Source organism: Epinephelus fuscoguttatus, linkage group LG9, assembly GCF_011397635.1.
Source record: "Epinephelus fuscoguttatus linkage group LG9, E.fuscoguttatus.final_Chr_v1".
Taxonomy (NCBI): Eukaryota; Metazoa; Chordata; class Actinopteri; order Perciformes; family Serranidae; genus Epinephelus; species Epinephelus fuscoguttatus.
In genome coordinates, this window is record NC_064760.1 from 10,652,115 (window position 1) to 10,679,270 (window position 27,156).

Genomic DNA, 27,156 nt, shown 5'->3' on the forward strand with positions numbered 1-27,156 from the left:
CATGTTTCTACAGTAGCCCAGAACAGACACTGGACCTCCTGAACATCTGGATCTTAAGTCAGAGAAGTAAGGTGAGCACACATTAGCAGGTGCTGGACTAGCAGCCTGTCTACAATGCTCCAAACAGTGTCGGAGAAACATTAATTTGTAACATTACACTGCTTTATTCACTGTTTAAAGCTGTTTTCGAGACCTCTGTGGATATTTCAGCTCCTGGTAAAAACCTCCTAAATGTTGAACACTGAAGGAATTATAACGGGGAGAAGTTTCAGCTGGTTGCAATCTGCAATCCTGTCTGCTAGATGCCACTAAATCCTACTAAATCTTAGGGTGCCTTCACACTGAAGTCATCTCCTCTGGTCTGAATCAGGGACTCATTTTGTCACAAAGTTGTATAATTGCTTAGAGTTGGTTCGTGTTCTCACGGCAGCATTTACAAGAGGACCAGATAAAATACCTTGTGTGAGAAAGCTGCTCTTGATTGGTCAGAATTTCCATGTGGGAAAAATCCAGGAAGTAAAGCAAACGTTGAAGAAGAGTAGACTTGCAAGATAAATGTGACACTTTCTAATGTCACAATGGAGGGACAACTACGCAGGTTGATTTTAGCGCTGCTCATCGTGGACTATATTGCTGTCATTGTTCATTTTAGTCAAACCATACAGTTTGAAAACGAGGCGCGGCTCCAACTAGAAAACAATGTTTTGATGCATTGGATGTGCTGAATGTGCATATTAAAGGGCCAGTGTGTAATATTTGGCATGGTTTGTTGTCAATCTGAATCTGAATCTGAATATTCTACCCATTGATATGTTTATATAAGTGTATAATCGCTATAAAATAAAATTCGTTTGGTTTTCGTAGCCTTATAATTATGCTTTTATATATATAGCAAGGGCCTTGCTTTAGAGAGGTCACCATCTTGCGTCGCCATGTATGTACGGCAGACCGAGCGGACAATCCAGCCAGCCAGAGAACGCGTTTCGCGTATATAAATAAACCAATGAAGACAGCAGAAGGAAGGAAGAAGGAGGAGGAGGAAACAGCAGAGAGTGTTAGTAGTTTGTCGATAGAGAGAAGTGAAAAGTTTTTTAGTTATAAAGTTTGCGAATGGACCACACTTACTACGCAACAGGAGAGAATGAACCCGAACCGTCATCTGCGAGGAAAAGAAGACGCAACTTCATTCCTTGTGATGCACTCTCTGCGGCGCTTTTCCTCCTGGTGATATATCTCCCCAAAAATGGTAGCACCGAATCCCATTCTGTGCATTCAGCCTCTCTTCTCGCCCGCTCAGCATCAAACACATGGAGTTCCTCATCTGTATGCTCCGGCTCAAACAGGTATGGCTCTGGGTCTGTGTCTGCTACAAGAAACTCTTCAAAATCGCATTCAAAGTCGTCCATTGCAGCTACTATAGTCCGGAGATATTGCTAGGCTAAATAAACAGCTGAGCTCTGCTTACCGGTTACGCTGTCAGTCAGTGTGCGGGCTGGAGGTTGGCGGAGCAGAGAGGGGAGGGGGGTCCCCACTCGGTATAATAAACGAGTATGTGTGTATGAACTGTGTGTGTTACGCTAGAAGAGTCAGAGTTTGGGATGGAGTCTTTTACCCCCTGGAGTGTTACCGGAGTTTTTGGAGTGCTCAAATAAACTGGCCTTTTTCCCGAACGCTCCTCTGGTCTCCTACTCGTGAGGAATTCATTACAATATCGTAACATGGTTTAGATTTCTAAATAAACATTTACCTCGTCGCTAGATAGACCTACTCCTGAAAAACTCGCGCGCAAGGCTTTTTGTCCCTACGAGGCTGCCGTCATTTACCCGACGGGAGGGGTGAGCGAGTGAACCCTGCAATCTAGAATTTGACCACTGATGTCACTGTTTTCAACCCATTTTACACACTGGCCCTTTAAGGCAGTACAGGAGGAGGTGCACATTAATAATCCTCCAGGACTGTAACATGCTCATGTTTAACCTAAACAATGTGTCATGTGACTGCAGTTGGTTCAGATCCAGGTCGGAACACCTTCTCACCACAAACAAACTGCACCAGAGTTCGTTTGTATCCAGACCGAGACCACCTCTTCAAGGTCTCAGTCCGGGTGTCTTGATGCACACCTGAGTGTGATTGCTGTGTTCACACCTGCCCAAATGAACTGCACTTAGGAAGCAAATGAATTTGAGTTTGATTGAACCAAACCAAATGGCAGGAGAGAGAGCACCCTTACACAAACTGCTTTTTCACTAATTACAGTCACCAAAAAAACATAACAAACATTGTTTCAGAATTCAAATCTGTGTGTTCGTCTTTAATCACACTCAAGTGGTGAAAAGTGATTTGATCTTTTATTTAATCTTTGCTTGTAAATTTCACAAATACATGGTCACGGCTCACGTGTGACCCATTTACACACGCTACAGGTGGGTGATGTCAAACATTACATTAGTTGGAAAGGTGGCAGTGTCACGTTACCATCTGACAGGAACAGGAGTGTTTCACATATCCACTTATCTTCTCAAGAGCAAATCATAAGAATAATTAAATTCAATGATAAATACTTTGTATATATCTCTATATTTAGATTTTATCTTCATATACATGCAATTTTTTTAACATGCAATGTAATTACAATGTTACACTTTGCCTTGAAGCTGAAATAAAATGCCTTATTAATTATTAACTCATTAAACTTGCGGGCAGAGCGAAAAATTAAATATCTATTTACAAATGCTCTTTAATATATCTGTGCACCTTCTGCTCGGTTGTTACGCAATTAATTTTTGTGGATTTCACAGCAGTTATCAATCCTGTATTACCCTCTCCAGTACCATTATCAATAAATTAGGTTTTTCAGTACAAGATGCTATATATCAATTTTAGGTAAAGAAAGTTTAAGTTATAATCATTGTTTAATACACAAATGATGATAGTCTATTTTGGTATGTAAATATAAATGTAATAATACATAGAAGTTTTTATTTTCTCAGCAATTATTTTGTAAGGGTAAGAATCACCTTTCTCCATGAGTGCGCTTACATGCACATTCATAAGCATCCTAGTTATGTTCGGGTTGTAAACATCGTACCTGGTTTCAGAAACCTGGATCTGCTAGCTGGAGAACTGCAATAGAAACCAGGATACTTTGGCACGTAAACACCTGATCTTGATTCTGAATCTTTGTTAGTACAGAAAAATAGTGGGTGAGATGATGAGAAATCAGGACACAGGACCCTGGATACTGTTATGATCATGTATACAGGGATATGAATAACCAGGTTTTTCATGTTCGGCTTAAACGTCACATCCTGCATCTGAAAACAGGATAAGACTCAAAACCAGGATACTAGTGTGCATGTAAACGCACTCACTGACTTTGGAATTGAACTTTTTGAATGTAGTCAATTAAGAACTCATTGGGGTGAAGTGGGGGAGGTTGACGATACGAGACCATTTCGAAATAATCACAAGTATACGGACCAGTAAACCACATTGAAGAAGAGGAAGGAGAAAGGGAAGAGGGCTCGGGCATACAAGTCGACTCTTTTGGCAGCAGAGGGGATGACTGGTTTCGGGGGAGGAGGTTTCTTGTTGTTTTTGGCCTGTGATTTGCCGTGAGCGCTGCCGATATCAATGGGCTTCCCATAGCAGTCAAAGTTTGACAGCTCAAAGTCTCGTGGGAGCGAGCCCACGATGCTGAAATCGTTGGTCCGCAGGTCTGACTTAGAGGTGCACACCTTCTTGCAGCGCGTCTCCGCCACCTGGGTACAAGAGAACAACATGAGAGGAAACAGGATTGATTATTGAGCTTTGAAGCATTTCATCTGAAACCTATCAACTATACATAGTCTGCAGGCAGCCCCTGAGGCAGTGTCACCAGACCAAAGTAGGTTAAAATTGACCAACTGAGCAGTAGACTGAGATTACTGTGGATAGAGATGTGCACTCTGACCACTGGTACAAAGACAATCCAATCTTGCAGAATAGAATACAGTGATTCTTAACTTTATCACAACTGTTACTCCAGTTAAAACTCTTTTGTTTGTACACTGGCATCTAGTACTGTGTAGCACTACAGTAATAATCAAATGAAACCAAATCCAGAAGTGCTGATCATCACACCCACATTCACATCTGGAGTCACACCCCACACGTCCTCATTATTCACCCAGTATATACATCAGCCCCCTCTTCACCTGCCTGCTCTGTTTGTTGCTGTTGCCTTCGCTGATTTACTGTTACCAACCGTTGCTCCAAAACGTGATGCCTAAACGTCACCTGAACTTTATCTGACTTCTGCTTTTAATGCCGTCGTAACACCATAAAGACTTAATTAGGCCCTGATCACACAGTAAGAATTTAAGCAGCTGGAGGTGCCTTTATGTAATTGTTTTTAATGAGAATCAAGCTTTTTGCTCACGGTTTTTGCGTTACGACACGCCTCCTGTTTCTGCACTCTAGGCGTCTGACGTTTTTGCCGGAAGCACTCTGAACTTCTCAAGATGAAAAAACCCCCAACATTGTCTCTTTTTTTTTGTCATCTTTTTTCCCATTGTCCAGTCTGATGATTTGAGAGGCGGGCCTTCTGTGGTGGTCAGGACAACAAGTTTATAGTTGGTAAACAATGGAGGAGAAACTGGTGGTAGCAGTTCCTGGATACCCAGAGCTATACGGCCAGATGATAGACAGCAGGTTGTCAAACTGTCCCCAAGTCATCCTAAAATATGCCTGGAAACAGCCATCATCGAGGAGAAGCTCCTGGACCAACTGGTGGTACTCCCTGTGATCCACCCTCTTTTTTAGGGTCTCATGTACCCACACAGATCTCTGTTTTCCTGTGCCCAACAAACTATTTACTGACAGCCTCTCACCCTCAACCAGAGCTACAACAAGTACCCTCTGCCTCAACATTTTAGGAACTAGCTACTAATTACTTGGGGGAAAAAAACAATAGATTGGTTACACAGGCAGGTTAGTGTAAGGACGAGATGAGGTGGTTGCCTGGCAACAATAAAAGGGAGCAGGAAGTTTTTTGTTTGTTTGTTTGTTTTACAAGTGGCATCCAATTAAAAAAAGGCAGTGTGGTGCCCCTTGCGTTTTACAACCTGCAAATCGCTTTCTGTGTGATCGTGGCCTTAAACGTTTTAACCACACAGTCTTCATCAGGGCACTAAGACTGAGCACACTGCAATCCATGCATTCCTATTACTTCTTTTAGTCTATCAACATTACATGACAAATAAATCTTTAAAGCAATCTCACAGATACATGAGAAATGACCATGACCTCTTAACAGTTGGAGTTTTAAGCATGTGGTTAACACTGTGAAACAGTTGCAGTTTGGTTTAGGCACCAGAACTACTTGGTTTAGGTCAAATAAGTAATATGTGACTTTTGGTTTCACTCGGGACACAAATACCTGTCTGCTGGGTGAAAGGCTGCCATGCTATTGTTCCGACAGCCTCATAATGCCAAAGCCTCAGTAGTCTGAAAAATGTCCCATTGGACTGAAAGCCCATTTATATGACAGCTCTTTACTCCCAAAACAAATAGCCATTGCTCTGAAGGGCCGTTTCTCTTTTCTTTGCTACACACTCTCCCAAACAGAGGCACCTGGGTATTTATTAATATGGGAAAGGCATGATCCGTCCTGCTCTGCCTCTGATTGGCTTACTCTGATATTCTAATCCCCGAACCAATCTCACTCCTCATGCCTAAAGTTAACTAACCCAACAAAGTAAGGCAATGAGTAGTAGCCATTAGAAGTTGGACAGTTGGAAGGTCCAAAGACAAAATTCTGCATAATAATTAGCCAGTTGTTTCTGTTTGGAGAGTGCTGTCGGAGAAAAAGCACTTTGGAACAATGGGTATTTGTTTTCGCGATAACGGGCTGTCAAACAAATGAGCGTTCAGTCCAGTGGTACATTTTTTTGACTACTGGGGCCTCAGAATAACAGTGGGTGAAAGTCCTGTGTTTGTTTGACCCATGCACCACCCTGACCACATGCCTACCCAGACCGTCGCTCTTTATACTACTTAGAGTCATCACAGTAACCACTGCCCAATGCAAGACATTGTTGAACAAGGTAATTTGTGTGTTCACCACGACAAAGGATCCATAATGACTTTTCATTGGCATTTTTCTGGGGTGACCACACGTAATTTTAACACATCATGTGGTTGTGGTCATTCCATGAATTTCAGTGAGATCGGTCCGAAAGTGACATCATCCTACAGCTCCAATTAGAACATACATGTTGGCACTGATTTCTTGAATTCACACCACATCCATTGCCTGTTGTCCCCTCTCTCTACAACCCCCACAGGAATGTCTTTGTATCCATCTATTGTGTAATGTATATAGTCTTTTGGACAGAGAGATGTATAGATGGATATATATGTGAAATCTGATGGATAGATTCTTGCACATACCACCACACCAGATGGCACAGACGTCTGACTGAGTCCTTTTTGAACCACAGCCATCCGACAGTCTATTTATGTCTACCTACTTCCATGCTATTAATCAGCTTTTCAATCTTGATGTCAAATGGTGAGGAAATTGAGAGTTGGCCAAATTCTTCTACCTTGTAAACAACATCCACTGTTAGTGTCTCTGACAAGGTAGATAGCAATTTATTTGACTGCAAGAACTAGATATAGACTCCCCATCTATTACAATACTACATGTGGTCCAGTTTGTCCTTGGTTAACATCCGTGTCCTCTCTTTATAGATTTCCTGCTTGTGGACCACACTGCATAAATCACTCTCTCCAACTCTATTAATCTAACACTGGCAGAAGACAACTGAATGCTCCACTTTCTCTGACTACTGTTCAACACAAAAAAGTGGTGTGTGTGAGTGGACAGTAGCAGTGGTGTCTCTTATACGTCACATCTACTCAGCGTGTAGGTTTCATCTAAACTGTGAGGAACATTTAAATGAGGCTGTTTAGGATTGCTGGACTCAACTGAAAACAGACCGCACTTTGAAAACCCAGTAAAGGATCTGTTTGATCCTGAAGCTTGGACAAAACTCATGCTGATAAATCAAAATGACTGTTATTTTTAAGAGGGAAAAAAAAAGAATATGGAGCCAAAATTAGACATACTTTGTGCTCTACAATGTTGCCTAATATGGTCGCTGTCTCATCTGGAGTCTTGGAACTCCTCTACACCTCCCTATGTGCTATCACAGCGGACAAACAGTGCTTTATAAGAACTATCAGCAAAAGGATGTAGTTTAATGTCGTCCAAAAAATCCCTTTCATCAACTTGCCTGAAGGCCCGCAGGGTGAACAGGATCTAATCAGACTATGGATGCTTACTCACTGAAGTCATTAAGCTCATTAGAGCTTCATTATTTTGATCTGGTTTTGACAAGAAAACCCATTAAACCTCAATGGAATAATGTAATCCTCTCAAACCAAATGTGGTGCGGACTAACGTAGACTCAGAGGTAAATTAATTTCAATTAGGCGTACAATTGAAAGACCCGCACAACATACTGCATGCCTGATGTGCATGTGAGTGGCAGACTCGAGTCCTGGCTGAGCTGTGTGTACGAGTGTGTTAGAGACAATGCCAATTTTTAATGATTGGATTTTCATGTTTTGCATTTAGATTAGATCTCAATGCCTCGCTGTTAGAAAGCTGCCAGGGGATGTTTGATGTGGAGTGTGCATTTTGTCATGGTACTGTGTGCTGCTGCAGGTGCACTTACTTCAAATCATGTACATAAACACAGACACACAAACACACATGGTGATGAACAGCAGCATCGATACCCACGGGGATGTTGTTTTTCACTTATGGATATTAAAGTAATATTTAAATCATATACAAACATTTTTTCTGGCGAGTGGGTTGTCTAACTGCAGGGAGTGTTTATTTCAGAGAAACAGGACTTTGGAGCAATATTTGCAATGTACACTTCTATAAAACACAGATACGTTACATTTGTTAAGAACTTTGTGGTGAACGTGTGGTTATGTTTAGGCACAAAAACACTTGGTTATGGTGAGAAAAGATCATGTTTTGGCCCAAAACACCCACGTTTGGTGGCACAACAGTCGCTGGGAAAGCAGGGACAAGCTGGTAAAAGAAAAAAACAGGATCGGTGGCTCAAACACAGCTGAGAAATTCAAACTAACTGCAGGGCGTGTGTTTCTGTGGAGCAACAGGACTTCAGAGCTATGGCCATTTGTTTTTGGGATAACGGGTGCTCAGAGAAATGGGCTTTCAGTCTGATGGGACATTTTTCAGACCAACAGGGCTTCAGAATTTTGGGCTATCGGAACAACAGGCAGTCACCTTGAGGGACTAGCTTTTTGGCTTCTGCTCCAGACATTGGATTTTTGCTTTGCCCGTCTGCCCTCTGTTGTATATTACTCTTTTACTCCGGACCACAGCAGCAACATTTAGGAATGTTTTTCACAAGCTGCCACTGCAGGGTATGCACAGCAAAATATTAGTATCGTCCAACCCTTTCAAACCTGGAGCGACATCACTTTCCTTGTTCTGCTTTTAGGCACCTTTTGCAAGTATTTAAACCTTTGAACTCTGAGCAAATTGGGACGATTTCTTTCAAAAACATGGGAAAAAAGGCAATGAGCAACTTGGTAAGATATGTCCCAGAAACTGCAAAAAAAAATAAATAAATATGGAAAATTATTTTTTTTAAAAAAAAAGAAAAAAAATCTAGGGAAAACTACATTTATTATTACTATTATTATATTATTATTACTATTATTATATTTAAAAAGTAATGTTGCAGAATTATTATCATTTTTCAGCACTTTTTTCCAGACATTTCCTTGTTTGTTTGTCTTTAACTTTCTAACTATCTTTTCTAATTTTTTTTTAACAAATGTTCTTGTTTTTAATTTTCAGTTTTCACTAATTTCTTCCCGTGTTTTTTTAATGAAATCAAGCCAATTTGCTCAGATTTCAAAGGGTCGAGAAGCACTTGATTTGATATGCAGCTGAGTTTTCTATGAGTGGAGCACGCATTTTAAACTTCAATATTGTAGTCCATCATCTTCATTTAGTTGTGCAAAGCCCAAATTTAGAATCAACCCAGGGATGTTGCAATTATATGTCATGCTTTTTAACCAACAGGCCAACAGGAAACCCCAAATAATTTTTTGATGATCATGACATAAGATCTAAACTGGAGTTACAGTCTCAGTGGATATACTTCTATCACTTGAAACAGTACATTTAGATGCTGTTTAAGGCATTCAAGTCTGACTGAGTGAGGAGATACAGTTACTCTTGTAATCTATGAAGGGTGACACACACACACACACACACACACACACACACACACACACACACACTCAAGTTATCAAACCAGATCCACTGACGTGTAAGGTGCTGACATGAAGCGGCGTCCCTCCGGTCCCATTGACCGTGTTGTTCTTGGCGGCGGGGCTCTTCCCCGCAGCTTTCTCCTTAGATGCTATCTTGGCCTTCTCGGCCTCGATGCGCTTCGGGCTGTTGAGCATCACTTGAACCACGGCATACTCCACCAGCGAGGCGAAACCAAACAGCAGGCAAGCGATGAGCCAGATGTCGATGGCCTTGACGTAGGACACTTTGGGCAGCTCGGAAGCCAGGGAAGTGCACTCGGAGGACAGAGAGAGCACCGAGAGAATGCCTGAACAAAGACGGAAGGCAATTAACCTTGTCAGCGAGCAAAGTGAGAGGAAGTTGGATGTGAAAAAAATTAAACTGGAACATTTCCACCACCTATCATTGATACATTTAGTTTTGGATATTTGATGCTATGAACACATTTGTGTACATTCACCACAGACATTAGAGTCATTCTTGTGTCGCAGGATATTTGTTCCCACTGAGGAGAAGAATTCGATCCACCTACTGCTGAAAAAACCCAATGCATTTCCTCTTCAAAGCACAATGCTGAACAAATTAATCCTCCAATATGCACAAAAGTTATAATAAAAGGCTCACATCCACATGGAGGTTCTGAGAACATGACTGCAATTAGAAATTCATGACTGTTCCTTTACTTCCTTTATTAGGACATCTCCAAGAGCCCAGACAGCTTCTAATAGCAGTAATTTGAAATTGTTTTTATCTCTGATAGCTAACAGGATTACAGGTTAGAGTCCCCCCCCCCCCACACACATACACAGCGGCAACTCTTTCAGGCTACAGCAGAAATAATTACAGCCACTCTCTTGTGATGGTATTATAACCACCAATGAATGGCTTCACTCCCCTTTCCCTTCCTGTTATGATTCTTCAGAGACGTAATAAATACAATGAAATGACCAATGGGTTTTCGCCTCCAGGCCTCATTACGGTCACTCATCAAGGGAGGGTTCGTACAAAGTTCAGGTTTTCTAATCAAACTCCTCCTTCCTCACTGGAACACACTTTGAAACAGAGCATCCTAGAAGCCCACCTGTCGTCCATGAGGAGAGAATAACATGAAAGGTAGTGCTACTAAAATAGGCTTGTTTGCTTTGTTCCCCAATGATGCACTCAGCTGCATGTACAAAATGAAGCTGGACTTTATATAAGACAGAAAATAGGGACAAACATATTTCTGTGATGCAATGGTAAACCCATTTTACTGTAACATTTGCTCACACCCTCTATGTGGCAAGGAAATGCACAAGAACACACACTTAAATGAACATCATGGGCTCATACACACATGTTCATGGCACACACACACACACACAGTGAAGAGCATCAAATGAGCCTAGTCCCACACCTAAATGTTGACTGACCTGGACTGATCCCATTTAGAGAGGAGTCAGAGGAGGCTTCCAGGAGGAGTTGGAGTGATGATGGGATGAAAGTGGTGATAAACAACTGGAGGGAGGATGGAGGAAAAGGAGACAGCGGATGACTGGAGAGGGATAACAATGGATAATCTTATCCATGCAGCCCTGCACACACAGACGTGCCCGTGTGATACTGTGTGTGGGTGACACTGACATATTACACACAGGTTAAAGAATGGAGGAGGAGAAAGTAAGGAGTGGAATGGACATTTTTTCCCGTAAACACAAGCTTTGTCTGAATTGTTGATAATGTATGTCAGTTCTACCATGTGCAGTGTCAGCCTGCATGTATGGGGAAGATAATAATATGTATAAAGCATTTGCAAACACATTAAAGGTCCAGTGTGTATGAGTTAGGGGGATTAGAGGCATCTACTGATGAGGACTGCAGATTGCAACAGGCTGAAACTGCTCCTGGTTAGAATTCCTTCAGTGTTTGTTGTTTAGGAGGGTTTTACTGGGAGCTGAATTATCTGCAGAGGTCTCCTCCTCTACAAAACAAACAGACCAGGTGATTTCAACTGGTATAAACACTGAATAAAGCAGGTTCACGTAAAAAAAAACGGTGTTTGTCTGACGTTGATAGACATTTTTAGCAATAGCAGTTAATAATGTATTATGCGGTATTAAAAACATCACAGCACGTGTCAACAGATAGTTGGACAGTACTGTGTGTACAACTTAATGAGACACAAATAAGACAGGAGTCCTAAAGTATACAGTAAACAGTATATTACTACAGCTTTCACAGCTGTTGATGCGTGGATGCGCCAACTTGGAATCTGACGACAGGGTAGGTGAGGTTCTTCAGACTTTCTGTAACTTTCTGAAATCTAAAAGTGTTCCAGTTAAAATATCTAACTGGGAACTTGGAAATTCAGACTTCCCAGTTCAAAGGGAACGAATGCATCACAAAAAACAAGCATCGAGATCTTTTTAATAAGCTGAAATCATTGTATATTATCAGATGTTGTAGGTCTTTTCACCAAGTGGGGGATTTAATTCAATTCAATAGAACTTAATTTATCCCAAAGGAAATTCTTGTGCCAGAGAATGCTTCAAATTACAGTAACACTAAGAACAGTAACCAGATTTTTAATGATTCACAACCAGTAACAACCAGAACAACCAGGTCACTCACTGGGCCCAGTTTTAGAACAATAGAGTATTAAATATCCAGCAAAACATATAAATTTACAAGATGACGAGAACATTTTTTTGGCGACTTGGCTGCTCAAAAGTACCAGGGTTCCTAAACAGCATGGACAAAGATTTTTTTAAATGAAAAAGTATGAAGGAATCTTGAATGACAGTCTGAACACAGCACGGGAAATATTTGTCAGTTCAAAGATGTTGGCCCGTTATTTGGTCTAGGAATGTGAAAGAAGGAGGATCTAGCATCTTAAGGGGAAAAGAGCAGGTGAGAGAAATGGCACTATACTGACGAGGTCTATTAAATCCATGTTAGACATTTAGAGGAAAGATAGCAGCCAGGTCTCTTCCTCTCCAAGACAAATGGTCTCAGTGATTTAAACCCGTATAAACACTGAATAAAGCAGTTTCCAGCGCTGCTTGTCGCAGAGGGTCCGCTAATTATGATGGCCAATGTGAAACATGGCGATCTCCATAAACAAGACCTGCTCCCTGTGTAGATATAACAAGCTCATTCTAATATTACGAGAACACAACAAGTCATATTTTGAGGTGATTATACACTAAAGAAAACATACTTTTTATACAACATTACATTTCTGCCAACATATCCTCCTTAATCCTACACACTGGACCTTTAAGATATGCTAGAATAATATAATGGGATACACTTTTTTGGTGACCTATAAGACTGGAAATATTCATGGCTACAGAAAGACATTAAGAAAATGGTGAACAATGAAGATGTGATGGGAAGAGTGTGCTTCATAAAGGTGAGGTCACCACTTAAATAAGCAGTGACCTCATATCAGTCTTCCATTAGGGCCAAACACAGTGTCTGAACCTAGTTTGAGAGTTTCTGCCCCTTTTCTTATCATGCAGGTGAAACTAGGACTGAGCCAACAACCAGCACTGTGAGCGACAGGGACACTAGAGATAGCTCATCTGTTCCCTGCCTGTGATTTATTCAGTGCATAAACAAAAAAACAACATAAATTAAGCACCAGCAGTACTGAACCATTCTTTCATCCCCTCGGGGCTCAGGCTAACAGTCTACTAATCTGACTGGACCTTCTTCAGGTTAGACACATTGTGTGCTTCTCGGGTTTAGCAAAACAGCCCTGCTCCTCCTGCACTGCAGCACACCCCTTCATTAATTTGGGTTAATAGGGATCAGGTGTAGCTCGTTTGGCCAGCTGAGTGTCTCCTGAAAAACTCTAGTTGCCCACACTGATTAACATAAAGATTTAGCAGAAACACACAAGAGCCCGTACTTCTTTCCTGACATTAGCAAAGCCTTGCACCTGCATTTTTTAAACTTGAGTTGTATTGAGTAGCCAAAGATTTACTAAATGTTGTTACATTTTGTCAGTGTGGTTAGACACAGTTCAACAGGGTAAGTGGCTGACAAAGAAAACGGAATGTAGAGGGATGATATTTTAGATTTAAGGTATTTAGGTAATTTGAAGTGATTGAGTGTGTCTGCAGATCAATGACAGACATGGGAATCAAATCTATTAGCACGGGTTTCTTTCCAATGATAAAAAAAAACCCAACCTTTTAGTTGGCCCATTCAGCAAAAACTGCAGATTTTGCACTTAAACGTGGGCTAAAATCCCCATGTATTTGGACCTACACTAGGAGTGCCAGACATAGCAGATTGCCCTAGGCAGACTTTCCCTGATTCAAAACACATCCAATAAACAAATTAAACGTGGCTTAATAGAGAGAATTTCAAACACAAGAACACAAATCAGCTTCACTATAAGTCGCAGCATTCACAGGCAAAGTATCTGTCTTTATCTGGACGCATTTTCCCCACAAATACAACATGCTAACATTATTAGCACAAGCCTATGACATTTTACATTGTATAAATTAGCCTAGCAGCTAACGAAGATTTCCTCTACTCATATGAAGCCAGGGACAACAGCAACGTTTAACAAAGGTAACGTTACAAAATTTGACTCCATTACAGCTCACAAGGTTCACAGACAAAACAACTGTGTTATACTAAACACGTTTTCCGAACAAATACAACATGCTAACATTATTAGCACAAGCCTATGGCATTTTACATTGTATAAATTAGCCCAGCAACTAGTGGAGATTTCCTGTACTCATATGAAGCCAGGATAAATCACACACAAGACTTTAGGTGCTATTTTGTATTGTGTTCACAATTTATTGTTTCTTATCTGTGAAATTAAAGTAAATAAAAGCTTTGTTTCCACTGAGGGAAATGGTTTCAACTTACAAAAAACAGACAGGAGGTCTGCATCACTGTGATGTGTAGTTACGTGTCTAGGGAGGGGCATGTCAGGCTATGGCGTAGGTAAGGTGTTGATTCAACACATAAGAATAAATCCCACTTTAGCTAACCAACAATAATAATAATTGACAATAACAGAATATGGTATATACAAATTTGCTAATTTTGTCATCTTCTTTCTTCTTTTTTTGTGCTGCTCTTACTTAAATTTACTTTACATATATATTTGTGCCTATCCCTCTGGTCTGCTCCCTTGTGACTGCCCATGTCACCTATAGCAGTGGTTCTCGACCTTTTTCGTGTCAACCACCTCTAAACTGATACAAATTAGCTCCCCATTTCATAAGATTTCGCTTCAGGGACCTACATCTGAAACAATTTTAGTTCTTCAATCAGAATTTATTAGTTGTCACCTACAGTTAAGGAACGAACAGTAAAGGAAGTGAAACCTATGATCAGAATAGTCACTCTTACAACTCTTGCTCACACTGGGCTTTCTTCTATAGCCGAATAGTTAAATTGTGAAAATAAACTATTCTTTAGTTTTTCTAGGGACCCCTGGAACTCCCTCAAGGACCCCTGGGGGTCCCCAGACACCTGTTTGAGAACCACTGGCCTATAGATCTGCCACAGTGTACCCTGCACACTAGATAAGTGCTGCTTAAAAGCACTAACTTGCCGAAAGCCGACTGCGGTGGGTCCCATCTGTCAATTACAGCTACATTCAGTGATTTATCACATATAGAACAACAATGGACACGGCACCATGCTTGATAGATAAAGTCCTTCATGGTGTCAAAGTGATTGATGTTGTCACGATGGAGATGATTGGGGCCACAATGTCAGTGATTCCTAAAAACATATAAATCCTACAGGGAGAGTTTTATTTGATCAACTACATTTTTCCCCCATGGCTTTTTACAGCCAGAATTTTCACACCTAATTACCTCGATAACAGTCTCACCCACCCGGCTTTCTGATCTAGCGTCCAACTGTGCACTCCACCCTGGTTAAACAGCACAAGGAATATTTACACATCGTGTGTATTGGTAAATGTCAGTGGAAGGTGGTGGAATTGATCAAATAATCCGTACCCAAAGGCACCCTAGCGGCACTCGCATCAGGGTTGATCCAGAAGGACAGCCAGGAAAGGACTACGATGAGCAGCGTGGGGGCGTAAACACCCATCATGTAGAAGCCAACCTGTCGCCTTAGGGTGAAGATAACCTCCACACAAGTGTAGTACCCTGCATGAGGAAGAAGAGAAGGGTCAGATATGATTAAAATAACTTCAGTAGGAAACACAGCTTGCCTTAAAATTCAAAAACGGGAAGCAGGCAGAGTACACTGACATCACATACACAAGATAACTGTGTTCCAACCAGATTAATGCTGCATTTCAGGCACCTCGGACATCTAAACTGGGAATGACGTCACATATGAGTTGACTGCATTCCAGTACACGTCGGAAAACCAAGACAGTTAGTCTGCAGTGTGACATCAGTTTATATGTTGCACGTGCTATTTCAAATCAGTCTGTGAGATGAATGAAATGACCGCAGTAGCACACGTATAATACTGTGGGCCTTTTCCACTCTAACGTTTGGCCATGCCGATTTCAGTTTCTATACAGTTAAGACGCGCCGTGGTATGCTGAGCAACGCCAGAGACATAGTCCAAAAGCCAGGCCCGTGGGTAGCGGGGATGTCTCGTCTACCGCAGGCAACCCTTGATGACCCTGCTTCTCCCCCTCAAATAAGCCTGTGTGTTGTGACACTGAACTCACCTCTGTCTGCAGGAGACCAGAGAGAAAGGCGTTTTTAAAAGTCTCTGTGTTCAGCTCTCTGTACTTCTGTAGCTTCGAACTGAATCTCTGTGGTTTGGACTTTGGTTTCTCTCCTGCATCCTGTTTTTACTTTAGATATAATTTTTATTTGACTGTTTCATGTTCGCTATTAGCCGTATTAGAAGTTGTGTGAAGTTGCTGCTCGAAACTCAACATTTCCTTATTTTGGTGCTTCACAATAAAAGTTTTTACATAACAAAATAACAGGGGACTTTTATTTTTAAAACTCTACAGGAATTACAATATATTTATAACCGAATCACCTAAACTTTATTGGCGGCTTTTCTTCAATAAAGACAAGTCTTATAATACAGCAGGGAGGAAGAGTAAAATCAGAACAGTGAGATGTTGATGAAGAGCTGCAGACCACAGGCTCTTCCTGCACCTCTGCAAACAGCTCACCTCCAACAGGCAAACTTCTTTTACCTGCCCTGCTGTAGGCAGACACAGTCGACTTCAGCCATGGATCAGCTTGCAACTTGCTACTGAACATGTAGCCCATTTCATGGAAAATACCAAGATATATATCGTGTATATATATCGTGTATCGCCATTCAGCCTGAAAACACCGAGATATGAGTTTTTGTCCATATTGGCCAACCCTACTTCAGAGGGGTGTTGCAGTTGAAATATCTGACTGGGAACTTGTCCAACTCCATTACCTCCTGTCCAACTTCCTAGTTCAAAGGAAACGCACCATAAAAAACAAAGTGCTCGTTTTCCATAGACTGAATTCATTGTATTATTATCAAATTTTGTAGTTCTTTTCACCAAGTGGGTGATATTGTCGCTGTTAGAAATTCCCAATATCTCTTTGGAATTACAAGGTGGTGAATATTTCTTTGGACTTGGCTGCCCGAAATGACCAAGCTTCCTTTGCAGAATGGAAAAATATAGAATTTTGAAATGAAAAATGTGTAAGAAGCCCTGACGTGACCAAAACATCACACCATCTTTGCCCATTCAAAAATGTTGGGCTATTATTCGGTCGAGAGATGTGAACGTAGGAGGATCCAGCCCCTTAATTGAAACAGAGCAGGTGAGAGAAATGGCCGTTTACTGACTTGGTCTATTAAATCCCTGTCAGGCATTTAGAGTAAAGGTAGCAGCCAGGTTAAGTCCTGTATCTGATCTGCCTCTTTTTGCCCTGGCACAAAGCAAAGCACAGCTGTGTGCACCATTAGGACCAGAGAAAGCCAAAGAGAAGAGAAAGAGAAAGGTCAATGGGCGTATGTACTTTAACATCATTTCAGCTAACTTTGTTAAAGCTGTGACCTGCTCAAGCACTCAGGGCAGCACCCTAAAAAGCCCTGCTTCCAATTCAGAACATGCCTTATATGTAGGAGACCGATATGTGTCCTCTGCCAAACACTTAGCTCCTATTTTTAGTGGATGGCAACAGTAGATTACCATTCCAAACAGCACAGCATCAGTTTCCATTAGTAAATGATCAATTCTGACCGATCCATCTCGACTGGAAATGTGGTCTTCATTAAAGCAGTATGGAATAAGTATCAGTACACTTCAGACCTCCTGCAGCCACGTTGTGTTTCTCCTCTTTGAGGCTGCTTGGTGGGTCCAATGGGATGGTAGAGTGGATGGGCTGAAGTAATATTTAACTAGCCCGGGGATCTCTGGGTGAGCTTTATACGGCATATAAGGGCTGCCTGTGTCGCAGAGCAGGCTCGAACCAGTCGTACACAGAGGTGATCTTTGTGTCTGGCCAGGTTGCCACAGCAACACGTTAAAAGGCTGACTCATTGCCAGCAGTGCGCCTCCCAAGTGCGAGAGCACTGAGGTCACACCAGCTCTGTTGGCTGATAGAGATTTTCCATTTCATTGCAAATGTCGTTTTGTACTCACACTGGTGTGAATACATGTATGGCACAGTACCAGCACCTTTTTGGTGGTTTTTCTTCTATTTTATTATTGGAATACTTTTTTCTGCCCTCCCAGCATCCTGGGAAAAAGGTCAGAGTGACATGTTGTACATTAGTCTGAGTATGTCTGAGTTCATCGTCGCTATATTCATGAACATCTTGGAAATACTGACGCAGTCACACAAAACTTGTAAAACTGTACAATGTAAATCAGATTTTTCATGCAAACAGTGACCTCCTGACGATCCAAGAACAAGACACACGAAAAGGTTGAGATGGACAGCCGAATACATTTGACTTCAACTATTCTGCTGATTGACAATAGTGGCTTTAACCAAGACATGTAATAATGTGTCAACAGAGGCATGGAAGAAAATGACTGACAGTGAATACACATGTAATGCATGATATATTACATTAAAAATAGCGCTTTACAAATGTTTTATGAGAAGACATAATAGAGCTGCCCCCTAATAGTCCACCAAACGTTAGTCGACCGGAAAGGTCATTTGTCAGCAAGATTTCATTGGTCACATGGTAGTTATAGGGGGAAAAAAAAAATGAATCTCTAAATTAAATCAAATAAATCAAATAAATCAAAACCTTAGGCCAGACAGGAGTCACGTTACAAACCAATCACAGCCGACAGATATCTTTCCCTTCTTCAGTAAATATTCAGTCTGATAAATACAGAAAAGTTGATCATGTTAGCACAGGGCTACCCAGAGCTTTACATCTGTCCCACAGATGATAGATCTACACACTTAAAACAGCACCTGGAAGAAGATCAGCTCTGCACTCAGGATTTCAGGTAAATAGGCTATAAGGCTACTGTTAACTCTTGACATAACCTGCTTCCATGCTCTTGTAAGCTGGCACAAATAAGGTACAAGAATATCACCCAGTTCTCGACCTCGCATTTCTTAAGCAGTTAAAGACACAGCATGTGTACGGCCCCTAACTTCCAGGGCTGGTACTGGCGGTTATTCCGCAGGAAATCCAAAGTGTGGGATCATTTTGAGAAGGTGAAGGATGAACCTAAGGTGATATGTAAACTCATCTTCATTGGTCGACTACAAACATGACGTAGCATCTGAAACATGGAAGTAGCTACATGCCCATTAGCCCACAGCGTCATTAACAGGCGGCTCGCTCAGTGTGTGACGTGCACTTGTAGATAAAATATAAGCCTATATTAATGAAGGTTCATTAGTACGGTTTTGTATTTCTCTGTAATGTAGCACAGTGTTAACAATGTTACTGATACTATTCTTTCTCACACCTTCAACTCAAACCATTGTGTTGCCCCGCCCAAAATATATAAATCAATAATTGAATTCATATCGTAAACATGCAGGTGACTAGTCAACTAATGGTCCTTAATGACGACCACTGGTCGACGAGGAAAATTCTTAGTCAGGGGCAGCCCAAAAAAGTACTCTCAACATCTTTGTTAGACCTCTAGTAACAGTTCACAAAACTCCTCAGGGGAACTTTAACTTTTCAACTTATATTTGAAAAGCCAAATTTTGATTTGTAATGTGTTGCTTCTTGTTTTTATGTTTTTATTTTTCCATGAGCTCAGTCCTAGCCCAGCTTTATCAAGGTTGGTTTGCTCAGACTTTACCCACAAAACACATGTTATTCTGATAAAACTCTGATTTGGAGCCTTGCCGCAGTAAACACTTGAACTTGTCAGACAGGAGAAACAAATGACATTATCATTTACTTCTCTCCATTCGCCTGTGCTAGAGCCAGGTTCCTGATTGTGCATGCTGGCACACCTCAATGGGATATAATCAGAATTAATTACATCAGTTCCACCTGTTTTTGTCCTGCAAGTCAGAGTGTTTGCCATGACAAAGGTCTTTACTTTTAGACTGTAATTATGAGCTGTGAGTTTTGTTCTGGCGGTTCAGTTCACTTGGAGAGGAAAAGAACGTAACATATTGACATGACTGTGGAAAGTTTTGATTTATCTGGACTCCAAAATGAGTTAATGCGTTTCACTCTTTCAGCTGTCTGTATGATTGCACAGTCGTGCCTACACATTTTTGCTCTCTATTATAAAAAACTGACTAACACTGCAAAATAATCCTCAGTTCATCTTCACAATATTGTTATTTACTAAGGTGTTAAAATTGAATTTGCTCAAACATACAGAAGCAGGAAGATTGAGGTGTTATAATCTTTTGGCTTTTACCATAAAAATTAAGAAGTCACACAGCATAACCTCAGATAAGATAGATAAGAAGCAGAGGTAATGATGTGTTGTGAAGCTTGCTCGCTGCAGCTCAGGATCTGCTATGATTTCATCCTTCAATCGACTAATCTTGCCTTAACAAAAAAAAAACACCCATCATCCTCTACTGATTTCTTTGAGGGATCTATAAAACAGTTAGTTTGATGGCGACAGCCCACCACCACTCAACTCACAGAGAAAAGTCAGACTAGTAACTACATACTACCTTTGTGAGATGTGATGACATACAAAGTTAACTTACTAGAGAGGAGTGAGTTGATAACAATCAGGGCAAGCAGCAGGCACATTAACACACTTTCAGAGTTTAGTTTTAACCAGTAGAAACTTTGAGCCTAAACACAACAGAATAGCTTCAGTTTGGAGAGAATAATTAGTGAATGGATGAAAGGACTGCCCAGAGACAAACAACACTGAAGTGAAAACCTTGTTTAACTCAAGGCAATGGACCTTGTTCACCAATATGCGTGTGGAAATGTTCTTGGCACACAAAATCAGTGTGCATGAAAAATGAATGTCATCTGAGTGAGATCTCGCGGCGGAACCCCCGCGAAGCAGAGAATACAAGTCGAAGGACATTTTTAGGATGCTTTCAGACCTAGAGTCGTCTCCTTTGGTCTGAATCAGGGACTAATCTTGTCACAAAGTTGTATAATTGCCTAGAGTTGGTTCATGCTCTCACGGCAGCATTTACAAGTGGACCAGATCAAATGCCTTGTATGACAAAGCTGCTCTTGATTGGTCAGAATTTCCATGTGGGAAAAATCCAGGAAGTAAACCAAACGTTGAAGAAGAGTACACTTGCAAGATAAATGTGACACTTCCTAATGTCACAATGGAGGGACAACTACGCAGGTTGATTTTAGCGCTGCTCATCGTGGACTATATTGCTGTCATTGTTCATTTTAGTCAAACCATACAGTTGGAAAACGAGGCGCGGCTCCAACTAGAAAACAATGTTTTGATGCATTGGATGTGCTGAATGTGCATATTACGGCAGTACAGGAGGAGGTGCACATTAATAATCCTCCAGGACTGTAACATGCTCATGATTAACCCAAACAATGTGTCATGTGACTGCAGTTGGTTCGGATCCAGTTGGTTCGGATCCAGGACTGAGACCACCTCTTCAAGAAGGTCTCCGTCCGGTTGTTTTGGTGCATACCTGAGTGTGATTGCTGTGTTCACACCTGCCCAAACGGGCCGCACTTAGGGGGCAAACAAAGTTGAAACTTGGTTATTGAACCGAACCAACTGCTGCCTAACTGTCACTGATAATAGGTTGAGAATTATGTTTGTTTCCTTCTTGTTAATTATATTTATGCCTTCGTCACGTTGTAGATTATATTGTAGTTGAATATTTATGACATACACTTATCATGCCAATAATTGGTGAGGATAAAAGTGAGTCAATTTCATGTGTTTAATTTGGTGTGCATTCAGTTAAATAGTTTGTGTTTACATTTTCTAAGATAGCCATGCCTTCATCATTCGTGTGTACTTGCGGTCTGAGGCAGCTCTAAATTTGTTCGTAGAGTATGAAAAAAAATCAGGTAAGAAAATTTTGATGTATCCAAGATATGTGCGTAAAAGGTTTGTTTGCACTGTTTGTACATGAGGCCCATTCTTTTTGATGGAAATGCTGGAAAAAGTAAAGTAAAAATTTCACTTTGCTGTAAAATTTGCAGTATGTTTAAATTCAAAAGGAAGATTGAGCTATTTTGGGACAGTGTTGACTAGAAAGGAGTATTTTTGGATGATTAAATATCTACTCTCCCTACTAATAAGCATTTTTGTACCTTTATGTTTAAGAATATGTGGGAAAAAAAGGATTCATGACAAGGACAGTACCTGTTCCTGAATAGAATTTGGTGCAGTTCCCATAATCAATATCCTCTTGTCTGATATCAAACTGTGGCAGAGCGATGGCGTCCATCTGCACTGGGTCTCCTGTCTGCCACATAAACTGCAGGTCATCTGTGGTGTAGCCAACTGGATTGAAGAGGTACATAATGTGAACACACAAATACACAAGTGCATTGTCTAAACCACACTCGTGGTTACACAAATGCATATATACATACACAGTATATTCCCCACAATATCTGCTTGCATGTTAAGCATGCTCAGAAACAGAAACATACAATCAGAGTACAAAAATATAAAATAAATGCACACAGAGTAGCAGAAAACTATACATCTCAGCAGTCGAGTTAGCCATTAGAGGGAAATGGCTTGAAGTTATTTTGCTTATTCAAGTCTAAACTGCTTTGTAAACAAGATGCAATAACCACAGTCAAGCTCAATTAGCTGTGAGACTTTCACAACAACCTTAAAATATGATGATTTATTCCACTTCTCTAAGTGTTTGCCGCTGAAATTGGCTCCTAAACACAAGCAAAAAGCTTTCATTTAGCCCAAAACAACTATTTTATAAAAACAACAAATATTTTCCCAACTCCCAAATACCAACGAACAGATGAGTTAAAGTCCAGCTGAAAGCATGTTTACAGAGCACACACGTGGTTTGTTTCTGGAGAACTTACAGCTTTCAAGTTGCATCTTACACCTCTGTGTGTCCATGGGGAACAACGTCAGGTCCAGCGGACAAGAGAGGGTGACGGACAACCTGGAGGAGGAAGAAGAAAATTCAGTTTCACATTATGCTCTGATTTTGTCCACTTACTTGTTTGCATGAGACTAGTATTACCTTGAGATCTTGTAGGGTTTACCCTTATGTTTCTTAAGTTAGAGGTGCATTTGCAGGAAATAAACAAATTACATTACACTCCAAATTAAAGACAAATTCACAAAGATTTCCTCAGGAGGGGATTGAACAGCCGCGTGCAAGATATACCTGTAGCCCCAACTAGTTTACACTGAGCCCCTTCGAAGATAAAACGTTTTTTAATAAAAGCTATGCATGTCAAGAGTCTCATTATCTTTCCAAATTTCACTCTCGCAGCCCGCAGCCTCGATGATTCTTGACCCAGAAATAATAAGATATATAGAGAAGCCAGAGGATCCTCGCAAATAAGGGAAACAAGCCATCCCTGACTGATAGAGATGCACACAGGACTAAAATAATTATTGTAGATTTTCAGGGCATTAACAACACAAATGAATTATTACATTATCACATTAGGGAGAATTAGGGTCTCCAAGTAATAGTCATATGCAACTAGGCCTAAAACTATATGACGTATTTAATCTTGTGTACATGTTTTTAAATCTACATTATGCAAGCTGAGCCTGATAAAATGTTTCACATTGTACTTCATTCATTCCATCTTTTATTTCTGTTTAGAGGGCGGGGTGTTGTGTTGTGTTTTGCCCTAACCAGTACATAGCGACTGACGTATGCATTCCACAACATCTTTTTCAGTCGACATGGGACTTAAAACAACTCGCTGCGATTATCTCATCCACATTTTCTGTCACGATTTGTCATTAATGTTCACAGGAAACAGTCATGAATGGGCTCAACACCAGACCATAGACTGCACCAGACCTACTTGCAGACGAAAATGGTACACACGTCTAAGATGTGGGCTGCAATAAAGGGACTGCCTATTGTTCTGACGGCCCAAAATTCTAAAGCCTGTTAGTCTGACAAATGTCCCATTGGACCAAAAGCCCATTTCTCCAACAGCCTGTTTTCCAAAAACAAAATCCCATTGCGCAGAAGTCCCATTTCTCTGAAAATACACCCTCCCTGTAGTTAGACAACCCAATCTCCAGTAAAAATGTTTGCATTGTACATCTCTGTAAACCATGGCTACGTTACATTTGAGGTCAAAGCTGTAGTGAATGTATGGCTAGACTTAGACACAAAAGCCACTTGGTTATGGTTAGGAATAGACCATGTTTTGGCTTAAAACACCCACATGTGGTGGCACAAGAGTCGCTGTAAAAGCAGAGACAGGTTGGTAAGAAACACCTGGGTTTGGTCGCTCAAACGCTACTGGGAAACTGAAACTGACGGCAGGGAGGGTGATTTTTAGAGAAACGGAACTTCAGAGCAATGGGTGTATGTTTGTGGGATAACTGGCTGTCTGAGAAATGGGCTTTGGGATTTCTTCTTCTTTCTGACGAATGGGGCTTAAGAATTTTGGGTCATCAGAACAATGGTATGGCACTACAACTAAAACTTCTGGAAATATGCTAACTTTGATGGCTCCAAGTGGGATGAATATCTAAATTTCCTGCATGTCACTCCCCTTCTCTCTCCCCCTTTCACACTAGTCTGTCCTATTGATTAAAGGCTTAAATGCCCCAAAAAATATCTGGAAAAAAAAAAAACCAAAAACAAAAAACATTCTGAATTGTGTTATCAATTACGTTCACATACGAAAATGAACCAAGAGGATAAAGGACCTAACAAAAATTGAGAATCCTAAGATAGTAAGTGAATGACCTGCCCTTTATTCCCTATGATTGGTTAGTACTTGTTGCCTTTGTTGGTTGGATTGGTTAGGTTTAGGCAAGAGGAGGAAGACTGGTTAGGGTTATGGTAGGAATGTCAGGGTAAGCCAATCAGAGGCAGAGTAAGGCAGCCATTCCTTCGCTATCCTAGGATTCACAAATTTGCATACCTAACAGTTTATCATTTGAGTAAAGGTTCTGTGTGATATGTGTAGTGTATGGCAAAAATAATTTTCAGTTTCAAGAAGACACGTTTTACAGTTTATAGCTAACTTTTTTTATTACAAAGGGCACATACAGTAAATGTATGGATGTTTTTTAAATCACAACAGACATTAAAGGCGACGTGTAATTATCGTGTAACAATTAAGTGCTTAAAGGTAAACTATGCAGGAATTGTTGGTTACTGTTTGATAACAGTAAGGTCATCAAGAGAAATTAAAGCCAACCCAAGATTGACTCCCCTTGGCATTTCGCCTTGCTATATTTGTATTTTTATGGCACTGTGGCTGCAGTTTTTGTAGCTTCCTATTAGATGTGTGCTGCTTATGGTCTGACACCTGGCCGCTACCTGTGTGCTCTGCCCAGGAACCTCCTGAACACAGTGATGTAAGAAGAAAAGAAGAAAATACAAGCAGAGAGCAGGGTCTCTGCAGATAGATACACTGCTGCAAGCGATGATAGAGAGGGATTACTTTTCTTTGTAAATCCTGCATACTATAGGTCGGTGAAGATTCTCAGTCATCCAGGTCATGGTAATCATAAGTGCTATATTATAGGCAACTGGACTTGCTTGTGTTTCTTGAGGACGTTTCACCTGTTCTCTCTTCTAACAGACTGGTGTGGAGTCGCAGGCTTTAAACCCTGTGTGGGTGTGAACCCTTACAGAGTTGTTGAAGTCACATGTGAGTCATTGACCCACCCGGCCATCTTATGTGTCGTTAGGGTTAGATGGGACCAGGTGAGAATGGGTGCTGAGCAGTCTGGGGAGGGATCCCAAGACTGCACTGAAGGTGGGTGATAAGTGGTGTCGTGGGCCACCTCCTCTGTTTAATGATGGTCGTTCCAATTTGATGTAGATAGCTTTTTTTTCTGAACTGAGGAAGCCTCTTGGATAAGAGGCGAAACGTCTTCAGGAAACTCAAGCAAGTCTAGTTGCCTACGATAAAGCACTTATGATTACCTGCATACTATACCTTAAAACAAAGATTTGAGCATATTTGGTAAGGCTTTTAATTAGTTAATATCCAAACATTCTCAACATTGTTTAAGAGTTGGAAAAGGGACAGGTGCTTTCTTTGGATGGCACCTTAAATACTGGTTGTAATTTGCACATTGTAACAAAAACAAAAAAAAAAGAAGAAGAAAAGAAGTCTGGTTGTCATTACCTCATACTGATGAGGACGTCCCCGTTACGGAAAATGAAGAGCAGAATGTTCTCCTGGGTGACGTCATGAAAGTTGGCGCTCTTCTCGTTGGCGAAAAACAGGTCAGGTTTCCAGAGACATTTGAACATCTTTGGATCAACGGTGAGAGAATCCGACTTGAAGTCTTGCGGTAGCTTCAGCCTGGGGTCGTTCCAGCGCTGCCGCAGGAAGATGTTGACTCTGTAATCCTGTTGGGTACAACAGACGAGCACAGACGTGGTTAATGTCTGTATCATGTTGGTACAATTGGACAGAAGTTGGGTGCTTTTAAATGGATTATGAACCTCTCTGGATGGAATTTGGTTAATGCTTATTTTCTATTCACATTTTCCATAAAGCTTTAAAAAGGAAGGTGCACAGGTAATTTATCTTCATGACCTGTGGGCTCTGTTCAAGATCCCTCTCCTTTACACTGCAAGAAAAGGCATATTTAACCCTTTTTAAAACATTTTAGAGACTTCTCTGATACTAATAGTTTGATGTGCAGTTAAAGAGTAAGAAAAAAGTTTTAAGATCAGTGCAAATCTTTAAGAATACGACAGCTCTGCCTTATTGACGGGCTACATTTTCTAGTTCTTTTAAGTCGTGGACAAGCATTTTCTTCTCACAGCAAACATCTCCACAATAACTTCAACAGACCACTTGAATGTGCCGAGTGACATTTTACAGCTGCAGCAAAACAACACTCATGACATCTACTTTTAAAGCAGCCAACATCCAGAACACAGTCCAGGGGTCAAATGTTATCAACAACAGCGACATGTGAAGCAGCAACTGCCTCATTAGAGAGCTTATTAGTGAAACTTCCACATTGCTGTTGGTGGGAAAATATCACTCTATGAGGGTTTGGGATGGTTGTTTTTTTGTGTGTGCCTGCTTTGATGGCGTGCCTCAAGCTGTTCTGGGACCAGGTGTTAGGAAGGACTATTAATGCTGAGTGTGAAGATGGATGACATGTCAAATACAGCCGCCAAAATACCAGCTGTATGAGGGTGTAGGTGTGTTTGTGGGTAAGAAATTAACTTCCACCTTCCATCCCCTCATTGTTCCCAATTTTTATAACACTGGTT

The 27,156-nt window shown here is 40.9% G+C and overlaps 1 protein-coding gene across 2 annotated transcripts in view; it reads right to left on the minus strand.

The window, feature by feature from the left end:
• Positions 1-2,304: 2,304 nt before the first annotated feature.
• Positions 2,305-27,156, minus strand: part of glrbb (glycine receptor, beta b) — a 46,438-nt gene continuing 21,586 nt past the window's right edge. Inside the window, exons 5-10 of one of the 2 annotated variants that reach the window (XM_049585129.1) lie at positions 26,048-26,274; positions 22,781-22,863; positions 22,086-22,226; positions 15,343-15,495; positions 9,370-9,662; positions 2,305-3,761 (exon numbers count right to left, since the gene is read on the minus strand). In XM_049585129.1, coding sequence (XP_049441086.1) covers positions 3,465-3,761; positions 9,370-9,662; positions 15,343-15,495; positions 22,086-22,226; positions 22,781-22,863; positions 26,048-26,274 — 1,194 coding nt within the window. In that variant the 3' untranslated portion in view covers positions 2,305-3,464. Of the gene's footprint in view, positions 3,762-9,369; positions 9,663-10,767; positions 10,853-15,342; positions 15,496-22,085; positions 22,227-22,780; positions 22,864-26,047; positions 26,275-27,156 lie in introns of those variants that run through there. The other variant, XM_049585130.1, reaches the window with a different exon arrangement.